General features: G+C 46.5%; 1 protein-coding gene across 1 annotated transcript in view; it reads right to left on the reverse strand.

Annotated features, from left to right (window-relative positions):
• Nucleotides 1-15,867, reverse strand: part of LOC124127649 (glutamyl aminopeptidase-like) — a 202,970-nt gene that overhangs the window by 15,812 nt on the left and 171,291 nt on the right. The window contains exons 7-13 of the mRNA XM_048395096.1: nucleotides 14,736-14,870; nucleotides 14,500-14,565; nucleotides 11,686-11,751; nucleotides 6,955-7,121; nucleotides 5,494-5,573; nucleotides 1,955-2,076; nucleotides 1,157-1,212 (exon numbers count right to left, since the gene is read on the reverse strand). Coding sequence (XP_048251053.1) covers nucleotides 1,157-1,212; nucleotides 1,955-2,076; nucleotides 5,494-5,573; nucleotides 6,955-7,121; nucleotides 11,686-11,751; nucleotides 14,500-14,565; nucleotides 14,736-14,870 — 692 coding nt within the window. The remainder of the gene's footprint in view (nucleotides 1-1,156; nucleotides 1,213-1,954; nucleotides 2,077-5,493; nucleotides 5,574-6,954; nucleotides 7,122-11,685; nucleotides 11,752-14,499; nucleotides 14,566-14,735; nucleotides 14,871-15,867) is intronic.

The raw sequence follows: 15,867 nt of genomic DNA on the forward strand, positions 1-15,867 counted from the left end.
CTATGTCAATATACACCACACAGTCAGGTACACATCTCTATGTAAATATACACCACACAGTCAGGTACACATCTCTATGTCCATATACACCACAAAGTCAGGTACACATCTCTATGTAAATATACACCTCACAGTCATGTCCACCACTCTGTGTAAATATACACCACACAGTCAGGTACACATCTCTATGTCAATATACACCACATAGTCAGGTACACAACTCTGTGTAAATATACACCACACAGTCAGAAGCACCTCTCTATGTCAATATACACGACACAGTGAGGTACACCACTCTGTGTAAATATACACCACACAGTCAGGTACACCACTCTGTGTAAATATACACCACACAGTCAGGTACACCTCTCTATGTCAATATACACCACACAGTGAGGTACACCACTCTGTGTGAATATACACCACACAGTCAGGTACACCTCTCTATGTAAATATACACCAAACAGTGAGGTACACCAGTCTATGTCAATATACACCTCACAGTCAGGTACACCTCTCTATGTCAATATACACCACACAGTCAGGTACACCTCTCGATTTTAATATACACCACACAGTCAGGTACACCACTCTATGTAAATATACACCACACAGTCAGGTACACCACTCTGTGTAAATATACACCACACAGTCAGGTACACCACTCTTTGTAAATATACACCACACAGTCAGGTACACCACTCTGTGTAAATATACACCAGAAGGTCAGGTACACCTTTCTATGTCAATATACACCTCAGAGTCAGGTACCCCTCTCTATGTCAATATACACCTCACAGTCAGGTACACCTCTCTATGTAAATATACACAGCACAGTCAGGTACACCTCTCACTATGTATATCAACCATGATCCAGTTAAGAAAAGGTCTTCAACAACCAAGCGCTTCCTAGCGCTGCCATAACTATGTTGAACATTAGGTATAAGTGCCTGTGCTTTAACGACATGGGGGTATGTTGTCCAACTGATTCAACCCTTGACTCACTCCACAAACACGTCGATCTACAGATGACGCATCCAGGTCATTACGGGTAATGAAATACCGCCCTTCCACACAGTGGCGCCTTGTTCCAACTGCTGACATGCACGTGGTTGCTACAGTAACTAAGGTGTCCAGGCGGTGTGGGGAAACGTACCTGGCAAGGGCGAAGGCGTCTCCTATCAAACCCGCTCTGTTGGCCTCGGGGAACACCTGCACCAACATAGGAACATACTGAATTAGAAGGAAAACCGAGTTTTATGCAACATGTTACACGGATATCTGGAGGTTGTGGGTGGGCGTGATGGGGTTGTGTGTGGGAATGACAGGGTTGAGCGTGGTCGTGGCGGTGTTTTGAGTGGGCGTGTCGGGGTTGTGAGTGGGAGTGACAGGGTTGTGAGTGGGCTTGACGGGGTTTTCATGTGGGCGAGTTAGGGTTGTGGTGTGGGCATGACGGCGTTGTGAGTGGTCGTGGCGAGGGTATGATGTGGGCGAGATTGGGTTGTGATGCGGGCGTGACGGGGTTGTGATTGGGCGCGTCGGGGTTGTGAGTGGGCGTGTCGGGGTAGTGAATGGGAGTGACAGGGTGTTGCGTCGTCGTGACGGGTTTGTGAGTGGGCGTGATGGGGTTGTGAGTGGGCCTGACGGAGTTGTGATGTGGGCGAGATGGGGTTGTGATGTGGGCGTGACGGGGTTGTGAGTGGTCGTGACGGGGTTGTGAGTGGGCGTGACGGAGTTGTGTTGTGGGCGAAATGGGGTTGTGAGTGGTCGTGACGAGGTTTTGATGTGGGCGAGATGGGGTTGTCATGTGGGCGAGATGGGGTTGTGATGTGGTCGTGAAGAGGTTGTGATGTCGGCGTGACGAGGTTGTGATGTGGGCGAGATGGGGTTGTGATGTGGGCGTGACGGGGTTGTGATGTGGGCGAGATGGGGCTATAGACCTGCTGGGACTCACGGTGTGGTTGTACAGCAGCTGGCCTCCTAGTCGCATCCACATGTCCTTCTCGTAGTTGACGCGAAAGAATCCCATGTAGTCCACGTTGCCCAGCAGCCAACCTTCTGTCCGGTTAATTGTGGCTGAAACAATAACGGTACTCTTCTGTTCTGTTCTGTATAGTATAGTATGTTAGTTTGCAGGATTTTGGTTTAACTGGATTGTCTGGTCCAGATTCGATTATTTACAGATCGCCGTCATATAGCTGGAATGTTGCTGAGTGCGACGTTAAACAAGAAACAAACAAATTGATGCAATGTTTGACATGACCAAAAAGTTTTTTCTTGGAGACGTGATATCGAAAGCGGTTTCAAAAACGTACACGATTTCTCCATTTCAGAAGACTGTTGTACGGCACTGGTTGACTGGTGTACATTGTCTGACAGTAAGGCACTGGTTCGTTGGTGTACATTGTCTGATAGTACGGCACTGGTTGGTTGGTGTACACTGTCTGACAGTACGGCACTGGTTGACTGGTGTACATTGTCTGATAGTACGGCACTGGTTGACTGGTGTACATTGTCTGGCAGTACGGCACTGGTTGACTGGTATATATTGTCTGACAGTACGGCACTGGTTGACTGGTTTACATTGTCTGACAGTACGGCACTGGTTGACTGGTATATATTGTCTGACATTACGGCTCTGGTTGACTGGTGTACATTGTCTGATAGTACGGCACTGGTTGACTGGTGTACATTGTCTGACAGTACGGCTCTGGTTGACTCGTTTACACAGTCTGATAGTACGGCACTAGTTGACTGGTGTACATTGTCTGACAGTACGGCACTGGTTGACTGGTATATATTGTCTGACAGTACGGCTCTGGTTGACTGGTGTACATTGTCTGATAGTACGGCACTGGTTTACTGGTGTACATTGTCTGACAGTACGGCTCTGGTTGACTCGTTTACACAGTCTGATAGTACGGCACTAGTTGACTGGTGTACATTGTCTGACAGTACGGCACTGGTTGACTGGTATATATTGTCTGACAGTACGGCTCTGGTTGACTGGTGTACATTGTCTGATAGTACGGCACTGGTTGACTGGTGTACATTGTCTGACAGTACGGCACTGGTTGACTGGTGTACATTGTCTGATAGTACGGCACTGGTTGACTGGTGTACAATGTCTGGCAGTATGGCACTGGTTGGTTGGTGTACACTGTCTGATAGTACGGCACTGGTTGACTGGTTTACACTGTCTGACAGTACGGCACTGGCTGGTTTGTGTACATTGTCTGACAGTACGGCACTGGTTGACTGGTTTACACTGTCTGATAGTACGGCACTGGTTGACTGGTGTACATTGTCTGACAGTAAGGCACTGGTTCGTTGGTGTACATTGTCTGATAGTACGGCACTGGTTGGTTGGTGTACACTGTCTGACAGTACGGCACTGGTTGACTGGTGTACATTGTCTGATAGTACGGCACTGGTTGACTGGTGTACATTGTCTGGCAGTACGGCACTGGTTGACTGGTTTACACTGTCTGATAGTACGGCACTGGTTGACTGGTGTACATTGTCTGACAGTACGGCACTGGTTTACTGGTGTACATTGTCTGACAGTAAGGCACTGGTTGGTTGGTGTACATTATCTGATAGTACGGCACTGGTTGACTGGTGTACACTGTCTGACAGTACGGCTCTGGTTGACTGGTGTACACTGTCTGATAGTACGGAACTTGTTGACTGGTTTACACTGTCTGATAGTACGGAACTGGTTGACTGGTGTACACTGTCTGACAGTACGGCACTTGTTGACTGGTGTACATTGTCTGACAGTACGGCACTGGTTTACTGGTGTACATTGTCTGACAGTACGGCACTAGTTGACTGGTTTACACTGTCTGATAGTACGGCACTGGTTGACTGGTGTACATTGTCTGACAGTACGGCACTGGTTTACTGGTGTACATTGTCTGATAGTACGGCACTGGTTGGTTGGTGTACATTGTCTGATAGTGCGGCACTGGTTGACTGGTGTACACTGTCTGACAGTACGGCTCTGGTTGACTGGTGTACACTGTCTGATAGTACGGCACTGGTTGACTGGTTTACACTGTCTGATAGTACGGCACTGGTTGACTGGTGTACATTGTCTGATAGTACGGCACTGGTTGGTTGGTGTACACTGTCTGACAGTACGGCACTGGTTGACTGGTATATATTGTCTGACAATAAGGCACTGGTTGGTTAGTGTACATTGTCTGACAGTACGGCACTGGTTGACTGGTGTACACTGTCTGATAGTACGGCACTAGTTGATTGGTGTACATTGTCTGGCAGTACGGCACTGGTTGACTGGTATATATTGTCTGACAATAAGGCACTGGTTGGTTAGTGTACATTGTCTGACAGTACGGCACTGGTTGACTGGTGTACACTATCCGATAGTACGGAACTAGTTGATTGGTGTACATTGTCTGGCAGTACGGCACTGGTTGACTGGTATATATTGTCTGACAATAAGGCACTGGTTGGTTAGTGTACATTGTCTGACAGTACGGCACTGGTTGACTGGTGTACACTGTCTGGCAGTACGGCACTGGTTGACTGGTGTACACTATCTGACAGTACGGCACTGGTTGTACGGCACTGACTCTTGTACATGGTCTGCCAATGGTAACCGCACACGTGGATACGCCATATTTCCTTTAATAGTTCCAGAAAGTTCTGTTGTAGTGCAAACCATTTCATTTCTTTTATTTAATACTTTATTTATGTAAAATTAGTAATGATTTCAATATGTGCCCAAAGTGCACGGAAATTCTACCCCCTTTGTCTGTTTACTGTATACAGCCAACATTCAGCGCATCCCCTTTAAACATAAGCCCCCTTCGGGCAGGACCCTTGATCCCCAGCGCTAACTATAAACGTCAATTAACGCAGGCTTCCCTGCGTCGCCTGATGTTACGTATGTACATGTACGTGGGTCACTGACCTTGCCCCACGTGATGTAATACATCTATCTACAAAATCTGTCTGACATGTTTAGTCAGAGAGACGGGCCCAGACCATCGACAGAAGCGGACGCACTGCACGGCTAGTCGTGGCGTCGACTATAGCCGCCGACTCACCGACGACTACGTCAACGGCAAAGAATCGCCGTCTGTCTTCCTGTGCATGTGCATGAGATACAGCGGGTCTGCAAGGGGAACATATTAGCCAATCGGTCTCGGTGTGCGTTCTGTCACGTGATTACCACTACTTGTATCTATTCGACCAATATTCCCCATTTACAATAATCATGGCTGCTGTCGTTTAGACTTCACCTCTGAGTTTTATCTTCCGTTGTCCCACTGAACTACCACCCGAGGGCAAAACGTATGTTCTTACACACTTCTATGATCAAGTTGGAAACTTGATATACGAAAATGACAGACCAGAACGGTAATAAAATCATGTTATGTGTGGTAATACAAATGACGATCAAGCCTAAGGTTACCTCATCTACACAACTGTGTTGGGACGACTGAGTATTGGTGTACGTACCTGCCTCCATGTTGAGCCAGACCTTACGGACGTCTCTGTCGTACTGGATGATGTATGTGAAGGGGATATACCACCGGTACCTGCAGCCGCACAGAGTCACACATCGTCACAGGCTAACAAAGACATTACTACATTGTTGTTCATCGCCCCTTCAACGTTGTACACGAACTGATGTGAAGCATAGAAGGTGCTGTTGATATTCAAAAGCGGCAGTCTACGAGTTCCCTCCCCTCCAGGAATCAGGTCCCGAAACCACATTGTCATTCGCATTTATTGAGAAATGGTGATGCGTACAGTTGATGTAATTAATTGGAAAACTAGAGTGCCCGTGATACTATCGGTTGTTTTTACAGTTTTCATGCGATAAACTTGCCTCAACATACATTTATCCGAAATATATATATACCACTAATATATTAATTATGTGAGGATTGGTGTGATTCATGTTGGCATATAGAGCAGCATGAAAGAGCCATAGATGGTCGAGGAGGACTATAAAAATTGGAACTTGCAAAGAAAGTGGGAGAGTGAGTTTAGTTTTCCGCTGCCTTTAGCAATATCCAATCAGTGTAACAATGGGGACAGAAATAGGCTTCAATATGTACCCATGTGGGAAATAGGACCAGGGCTTTCAGCATAGTTGGCCACATCTTCCCGTGGCAAGAAAGTTGAGTGACTTTAAAAGTCCAGTTTCCACCCTTGCCGAACTAGGCTGGAATTCCTGGGCTCGACCGTAGCGCCCCACCAGTGGCTATTACAGTTATGTCCCTTCTATGCCTCTCCTATGGACCAATCAGATTCTACTTCTCGTATCACTTGCATTTGCTTCAAACAAAATGGCGGTGCACATGCTTTGCAAATATTGCAATCGACCGAAAACTGCATCACAGTTTATGAACCGGATTTCGATTTCGTTGCGTGATTGTGATTGGACTATGCAAAGACTCGTTAGTGCAGCCAAAATGTACCTCCATAATACCAGCCTAGTCCTCAAGGGTGGAAACTGGGCTTTTATAGTCAGTTAACTCACTTGCTTCGGAAGATGAGTTGGCCACTGCACACTGGTTGATCGTAGCCACAGCATATTGGGTCAGAAGAACATTTGGCCATAGATATAGCAACTACACTAAATCAAGGTGAAGCCATGTTACTACTGTGTAGGTAAGCTCCACCAAACACATTGCGAGATGTCTAGTTTTGTCTCCGACTAGTGTGACCACGTATCACGTGATGGAACTATGTAATACCCACTGGATGTGTACATTCACCTGGCAGTGTTTTACATGCACACGTGCATGTATGAAAACAAACCGGTTTACCTTTCGCCTGCTGCACAAGACGTGCATGTATTAATAATTGTTCAGGCTTCTTTGTTTGTGTAATAAGGTTTGCGCGCGAAGAAAGACCTGTTTGTTGGGGTGATGTAACTATGTGTACTGGCGTACACAGACTGTAACTCACCCGAAGGGGTTGTCGTCCAACGGATCCGCCTCCTCCTGGTTCAGCAGGAATCTCTCCTGATCCAGGATGAAAGTGTTGTTGACTGTGCGCACGTTTACAACCGGATATCCGGTCTGTCTGGTCCATGTGTCCATGATCTTTTTAACGATGTACGTGTTGTTGACAGCCTGATAAAGACATGTCGACTCTGTTTCACTTCTAACATTAACAGCACATTCATACGTTCTGTCATCATCAGGAAACAAAGTCAGTGATTTAAAAGGATATAATCCCGCACGTGCTTACCACAAACAGCTCCTACAACATATTACTTGTGTCCTTCATTCATACCTCATCCCTAACAGTGTTCACCTGTTACCTCCCGTCCTTCATTCATACCTCAACCTAGAAATATGTAATCCACATTAACATCCCACAAACCACGTTTACCAATGTCAATCTATAATACCCAACCCCCACCAGTCTTCAAAACGTTCATTAATCATGCATCCTCCAAAACTAGCCACATTGTAACTAATCTTCATCAATAACAATGCATCCTTTAATGATACACTATCTACGCCACTCTTCATCGGTTAACCTAACCTATTCGTTAACACCCCTCCCACACCACTTTTAACCAGCTAACCTGCACTATTCGTTTACACCCCTCCCACACCACTCTTCATCAGTTAACCTGCCCTACTCGTTAACACCCCTCCCACACCACTCTTCACCAGTTAACCTGCCCTATTCGTTAACACCCCTCCCACACCACTCTTCACCAGTTAACCTGCCCTACTCGTTAACACCAATCCCACACCACTCTTCATCATTACACCTGACCTATTCGTTAACACCCCTCCCACACCACTCTTCACCAGTTAACCTGCACCATTCGTTAACACCCCTCCCACACCACTCTTCACCAGTTAACCTGCCCTATTCGTTAACATCCCCCCCACACCACTCTTCACCAGTTAAGTTGCCCTATTCGTTAACACCCCTCCCACATCACTCTTCATCAGTTCACCTGCCCTATTCGTTAACACCCCTCCCACACCACTCTTCTTCAGTTAACCTGCCCTATTCGTTAACACCCCTCCCACACCACTCTTCACCAGTTAACATGCCCTATTCGTTAACACCCCTCCCACACCACTCTTCACCAGTTAACCTGCACTATTCGTTAACACCCCTCCCACACCACTCTTCACCAGTTAACCTGCCCTATTCGTTAACACCCCTCCCAAACCACTCTTCACCAGTTAACCTGCACTATTCGTTAACACCCCTCCCACACCACTCTTCATCAGTTAACCTGCCCTATTCGTTAACATCCCTCCCACACCACTCTTCACCAGTTAACCTGCCCTATTCGTTAACACCCCTCCAACACCACTCTTCACCAGTTAACCTGCACTATTCGTTAACACCCCTCCCACACCACTCTCTACCAGTTAACCTGACCTATTCGTTAACACCCCTCCAACACCACTCTTCACCAGTTAACCTGCCCTATTCGTTTACACCCCTCCCACACCACTCTTCATCAGTTAACCTGACCCATTCGTTAACAACCCTCCCACACCACTCTTCACCAGTTAACCTGCACTATTCGTTAACACCCCTCCCACATCACTCTTCAACAGTTAACCTGCCCTATTCGTTAACACCCCTCCCACACCACTCTTCATCAGTTAACCTGCCCTATTCGTTAACACCCCTCCCACACCACTCTTCATCAGTTAACCTGCCCTATTCGTTAACACCCATAAGTTACACTGCACTATTCATTAACCAGCTATGTTTATCAGCTGCCATTACATTGCGCCCCTCAATAATATCCTCACTTCCACAACTATTCCTCAATTCCCATGTATATTTCAATAATACCCCCAGCCCACCCCTCATCACTATTCATCAATTACCCTTCCCAAATGCTCCACCCGTCACCGTTGTTCGACAGTCACCATGAGCCCTTCACTAATGCCCCATCCTTTACCACTGTTCATTAAAGCCCCCTCAAAAATGCCCCATCCTTGTCCACTGTTCATTAATTCCCCCCTCAACAATGCCCCATCCTTCACCACTGTTCATTAGTCCCCCCTCAACAATGCCCCATCCTTCTCCACTGTTCATTAATCCCCCCTCAACAATGCCCCATCCTTCTCCACTGTTCATTAATCCCCCCTCAGCAATGCCCCATCCTTCACCACTGTTCATTAATTTCCCCCTCAACAAGGCCTAATCCTTCACCAGTGTTCATTAATTTCCCCTCAACAAGGCCTAATCCTGACGGTGTTTTGGAACCATTACTGAATGAAGCACTCACAAAATATCCTCCAGTCTGCGGTTAATGAACGATATTATTCGTTCATCCCAATATCCTATTCCTTCCTCCGCGTCGTACAACATCATACCCCTTCCATCCCACCCTGACCGTCCGTGTTGGCACAGATACCCTACCATCCCACCCTTACTTTCAGTGTTGGCACAGATACCCTATCATCCCATCCTTACCTTCAGGGTTTGCACAGATACCCTACCATCCCACCCTTACCGTCCGTGTTGGCACAGATACCCTATCATCCCATCCTTACCTTCAGGGTTTGCACAGATACCCTACCATCCCACCCTTACCGTCCGTGTTGGCACAGATACCCTACCATCCCACCCTTACCGTCCGTGTTGGCACAGATACCCCTTCCATCCCACCCTTACCGTCCGTATTGGCACAGATACCCTACCATCCCACCCTGACCGTCCGTGTTGGCACAGATACCCTACCATCCCATCCTTACCTTCAGGGTTTGCACAGATACCCTACCATCCCACCCTTACCGTCCGTGTTGGCACAGATACCCTACCATCCCACCCTTACCGTCCGTGTTGGCACAGATACCCTACCATCCCACCCTTACCGTCCGTGTTGGCACAGATACCCTACCATCCCATCCTTACCTTCAGGGTTTGCACAGATACCCTACCATCCCACCCTTACCGTCCGTGTTGGCACAGATACCCTACCATCCCACCCTTACCGTCCGTGTTGGCACAGATACCCTACCATCCCACCCTTACCGTCCGTGTTGGCACAGATACCCTACCATCCCACCCTGACCGTCCGTGTTGGCACAGATACCCTATCATCCCATCCTTACCTTCAGGGTTTGCACAGATACCCTACCATCCCACCCTGACCGTCCGTGTTGGCACAGATACCCTACCATCCCACCCTTACCGTCCGTGTTGGCACAGATACCCTACCATCCCACCCTTACCGTCCGTGTTGGCACAGATACCCTACCATCCCACCCTGACCGTCCAGGGTTGGCACAGATACCCTACCATCCCACCCTTACCTTCAGGGTTTGCACAGATACCCTACCATCCCACCCTGACCGTCCGTGTTGGCACAGATACCCTACCACCCCACCCTTACCTTCAGGGTTTGCACAGATACCCTACCATCCCACCCTGACCGTCCAGGGTTTGCACAGATACCCTACCATCCCACCCTGACCGTCCAGGGTTTGCAGAGATACCCTACCATCCCACCCTGACCGTCCAGGGTTTGCACAGATACCCTACCATCCCACCCTGACCGTCCAGGGTTTGCACAGATACCCTACCATCCCACCCTTACCGTCCGTGTTGGCACAGATACCCTACCATCCCACCCTTACCGTCCAGTGTTTGCACAGATACCCTACCATCCCACCCTTACCGTCCGCGTTGGCACAGATACCCTACCATCCCACCCTGACCGTCCGTGTTGGCACAGATACCCTACCATCCCACCCTTACCGTCCAGGGTTTGCACAGATACCCTACCATCCCAACCTGACCGTCCGTGTTGGCACAGATACCCTACCATCCCACCCTGACCGTCCAGTGTTGGCGTAGATACCCTACCATCCCACCCTTACCGTCCGTGTTGGCGTAGATACCCTACCATCCCACCCTGACCGTCCGTGTTGGCACAGATACCCTACCATCCCACCCTTACCTTCAGGGTTTGCACAGATACCCTACCATCCCACCCTGACCGTCCAGGGTTTGCACAGATACCCTACCATCCCACCCTTACCGTCCGTGTTGGCACAGATACCCTACCATCCCACCCTGACCGTCCAGGGTTTGCACAGATACCCTACCATCCCACCCTGACCGTCCGTGTTGGCACAGATACCCTACCATCCCACCCTGACCGTCCAGGGTTTGCACAGATACCCTACCATCCCACCCTTACCTTCAGGGTTTGCACAGATACCCTACCATCCCACCCTGACCGTCCAGGATTTGCACAGATACCCTACCATCCCACCCTGACCGTCCGTGTTGGCACAGATACCCTACCATCCCACCCTGACCGTCCAGGGTTTGCACAGATACCCTGCCATCCCACCCTTACCGTCCGTGTTGGCACAGATACCCTACCATCCCACCCTGACCGTCCAGTGTTGGCACAGATACCCTACCATCCCACCCTGACCGTCCGTGTTGGCACAGATACCCTACCATCCCACCCAGGCCGTCCAGTGTTGGCGTAGATACCCTACCATCCCACCCTTACCGTCCGTGTTGGCGTAGATACCCTACCATCCCACCCTGACCGTCCAGGGTTGGCACAGATACCCTACCATCCCACCCTTACCTTCAGGGTTTGCACAGATACCCTACCATCCCACCCTGACCGAACCAGGGTTTGCACAGAAACAACAACAAATCCGACCGTGCCCAACCAACCTCTGTGAATGTCTGCCACAGTTCGTCCCGCTCAGCGTTCTTGAACTTATATCGGCGGACGTACAGCTGCAACACAAGGCACAATTACAGCTGCAACACAAAGCACAAACAAAGCTGTGGCAACAATATAACTAAAACTACACATGACTCATGACATATATAGATGTATATTTACATACGACTCATGACAACTATAGAAGTATATTTACATATGACTCGGGACAACTATATATGGATATTTACACACAGCTCATGACAACTATATATATATATATTTACATATGACTCAGGAGAACTATATATGTTTATTTGCATATGACTCATGACAACTATATATGTATATTTACATATGACTCATGACAACCATATATGTATGTTTACATATGACTCATGACAACTATACATGTTTATTTTATTTTACATATGACTCATGACAACCATATATGTATATTTACATAGTATCTATGACAATGATATAAGAAAGCTACCGATAAATCGCAACGAACACGGAATAGCTAAAAAACTTTGTTCTATCATGACATCATTTCTGGAGATTCGAATATGCGCTCGCAACTTGACGACGTCACATATTGGACGACACTATTTTGTAGAGGGAAGTGTCTCATGAGTTGTTCCCCACAGCTGCAGCTGGACCACGCAGATAAACACAGTGACCGAAAGATCACATCGCAAAGTGGGAGAGATATGACAATCGGTATTTGGAGAAAAGGTACAGATAATCGACGTGAGGATTAACAACGAGTTCAAGTGGCGAGTTCAGTAACACCGATCTCTAAATAATCTTATGAGCAACACGTGTGTCCTCGGGAGCGTAGTCAATTTAATCGTCATGACCTGCACGTGCACCACATGCGTACACCCTCTCTACCTGTAACAAACCAAGTATTGGTTTCGATTATCGGACAGAACCAGCATCTCTCCCTGTGCTGGTCAGATGGAGGTAGGCAAACACATAAGACGTTAATATCTTTATCTGTATCTACAGCTGTTTATTAACCCTCATCAAATCATCCGTACCACGTATACATTCGTGGCATACTAGCAACTGGTAAGCTATTATTCTTACTAAACTTCACTCATAAATACCTTTATCATCAATGCCTCGGTCAAACTAAATTATATAATTCTGTCTAGAGAGCGCTACTTAAGTTCGCAATAGCAACAGTTACTTGATCTTCAGTTTAATCAGTCAATGAGATTATCTGTAGTTGCTAGAATAGGTATAGATACGGACGACAGACAGTCACAAATCATTTTGTGGCTGTCTTATAAACTGACTGTTTATTCACACAGGTGGGAAATGTAACTGTCTTGTACTATGTTAAGTCTGAACTATACGCTTTTAACCTTTGTCATCCTTGCAATCTTAATTGGTAATTGCAAATGTCCTACTAGTGTGTATATCTTAGAGATTCCCATGTACTAAAGCTGTAAATACCAATGTAGATTCGGCCAATTCTCTCAACCTTGTTACGTTGTTTAACTTATGGAACACGTGGCTGAACTAGAATGTGTCTATGAATGCTCTGGTAATGTATGAGAGTGTGGCCGGTATTCTATATTCAATCATATGTAAACTGCTGTATTGTGTTGTGTACCTTGGAATATGTATCGTGGTGTAGTACATAAACATATCGTACATTCCATATCATGTTTATCAAAGGTTCTTCACATATATAACTGATTGTAAAACTTCTATAATAATTGATTGTAAACATTCTATTGTAGACTGATAATATATCGATTCTGTGGCTGTCTAATAAACTGACTGTTTATTCACGCAGGCCTTGTGGTGTGTGGGTCGGTCGTGTACAGTGGTGCCACTTCTAAACGAGCTGATTCCCAAACTCCCGTTTTAATACCTGGATGACGGATTCCCAATCCAATGCAGCCTCTAAACTTGACAAATGTTGTAGTGGTGGATCCATTGCTTGCAGCATCGTCCACGAATGTCCCAAACATATTGCAATGAATTGAAATCTTGACTCAAAGCGGGCCAAGGCAAAGTGTCAATAGCGTTTCCTTTCAGAAATGCAGTCACGACACGAGAACGATGGTGTCTATGGTTGTCCATAAACACAGGTCGAGTGGCAAGTGCATGATTGTCAAACTGTGGCACAGCAACATGATTGAGGATGTCCTGACTGTAACGATTACCGTTGAGATTGTCTCGTACTGTGACCATGTCAAGTTTACAGTCATAACATACTCCTCCCTACACCAAACGGAAGCCCCAACCACACGGGACTGATGTACAATGTTCTTGGGGGTAAACGCTGTGTTTACGTGTCTCCAAACCCGCATTCGCCCATCTGTAACGTGCAGCAGGTATCTGCCTTTATTGCACCAGTGGATCCGTCGCCACGTCCTCAGATTGCAATGACGTCGAGCCATACACCAATGACGTCGAGCTTTGTTTCACGTGTCTGCCGGCGTTTACTAACGAGTCTGCTCTGTATGACATACATGCGTCGTGCATATCAATGCGTGCCATGGTTACATGTGCAAACTAAACAATCGGATAATTGCCACTTAATGTTCTCTTACTTGCGTCAATGTTAAAATGCTTTTCCTGAAATTCGAGGGTACCATGCTTCACGTTCATATGTCACTGTGTGTGGGCGACACAGTCAGTTATTGTCTTGACTATACTCGAGATCGACAGCCAGGAATGAGTATCATGAAACTTGAAGTTTTATGAATGGGTATATCACTGTTCTTTATTTTGTCAGACGGTGCTTAATTTATTTCAAGGTGCATATATAAACATAACATCTATAGTGGCAGTGTTACCTGTAATCCTTCCTTGAAACTTTTCCATCCAATGAAACCTTGTAGCATCCTCAATACAGCCATGCCCTGAAACAAGCGGATATCACGTGGTATAGAGGATATCTCGCTATGTAACTGGCATCATGGTGAATATGTGATATCATATAGAAATGCTGATATCACACTGTACAGACTGGGTAAAGCTGAGATCGCTCTTGTACTGTTTACCACGTTTACCTGTACGGCCTTGCACATACCTTATTGTAAGAAATAATGTCAAAGGATTGATGAATATCGTTTGGATCTTCTATATCCGCCGACACCGGATGTGACGTCACAAGAGCATCTTTAACCATGGCTGGAAACATGTATTCCACCACTTGAATGGCAAACTGCGACAGAAAGGTTGGAAATATGTGAGTTCCACTCTCTATTACATAATTCACGAGAAAGATGGACGGGCATGTGACTTTGGGATAGTTCTGCATCTATAGTGAGCGAGCGAGAGAGTGAGTATGGTTTTACGCGGCTTTCAGCAATATTCCAGCAATATCACGGCGGGGGGACTCCAGGAATGGGCTTCACACATTGTACCCATGTTGGGAATCGAGCCCGGGTCTTCGGCGTGACGGGTCCCAGCGCCCCTGTCTCTATTAGTATGTATACGATTACCGTCCGTGTGATCCATCATTCAATCATGGTATACTTGCAAAATGACACACGTCTTTATGGAAATATTGCAAGGGTCACGATGCTCGTTGATGAATCAACTTTGTATGAAGCAACATTATAGTTATATGGTTTTGAATTAAATATACATCATACATATATTTATTATAGTTACAATTGGAGTCAGTAATGACAGAACATGTTTTTTTAATCAATTGGACTGCAGCCTTTTCTCAATGCATATACATTGTAAGTATCGATAGCTCCTTTCCCAGCAGCCGGACGTGTTGACGCAACTGAATCAGCCCGCTGCCCAGTCACAGGACATGATGTATAAAATGTCACTGAGGCCAGTATTCTTCACATTTCTCATGTTTATATGGATGTTAGACATTGTAAACCTATAGAAAGTGTGTTCTGTGTTGTGATTGGCTAATTTCGGTCACATGACCAAATGTCAAAGGGTGAAAATATGATTTGCATTCCCTGAAGCAAGCGACCGAATCACTGTGTAGGAATACAATCCTAGTTTTCATGGATTTTTGAGAAATAATGAAAATATAATTTGAAAATAGAATTAAAATATAGAAGTAATAATCAAACAAAGCATTAATGAAAATAAATTTCTTCCTAATGGATGAAGTCACGCAAGTCTTCCCCTCTCGTCAAGTGGTAGCAGCCACGTGCACCATAGCAACGATAGAACTTTTCGATGTTGAC

This window comes from Haliotis rufescens, unplaced genomic scaffold (assembly GCF_023055435.1).
Source record: "Haliotis rufescens isolate VD_foot unplaced genomic scaffold, xgHalRufe1.0.p SCAF_14, whole genome shotgun sequence".
NCBI classification, from domain to species: domain Eukaryota; kingdom Metazoa; phylum Mollusca; class Gastropoda; order Lepetellida; family Haliotidae; genus Haliotis; species Haliotis rufescens.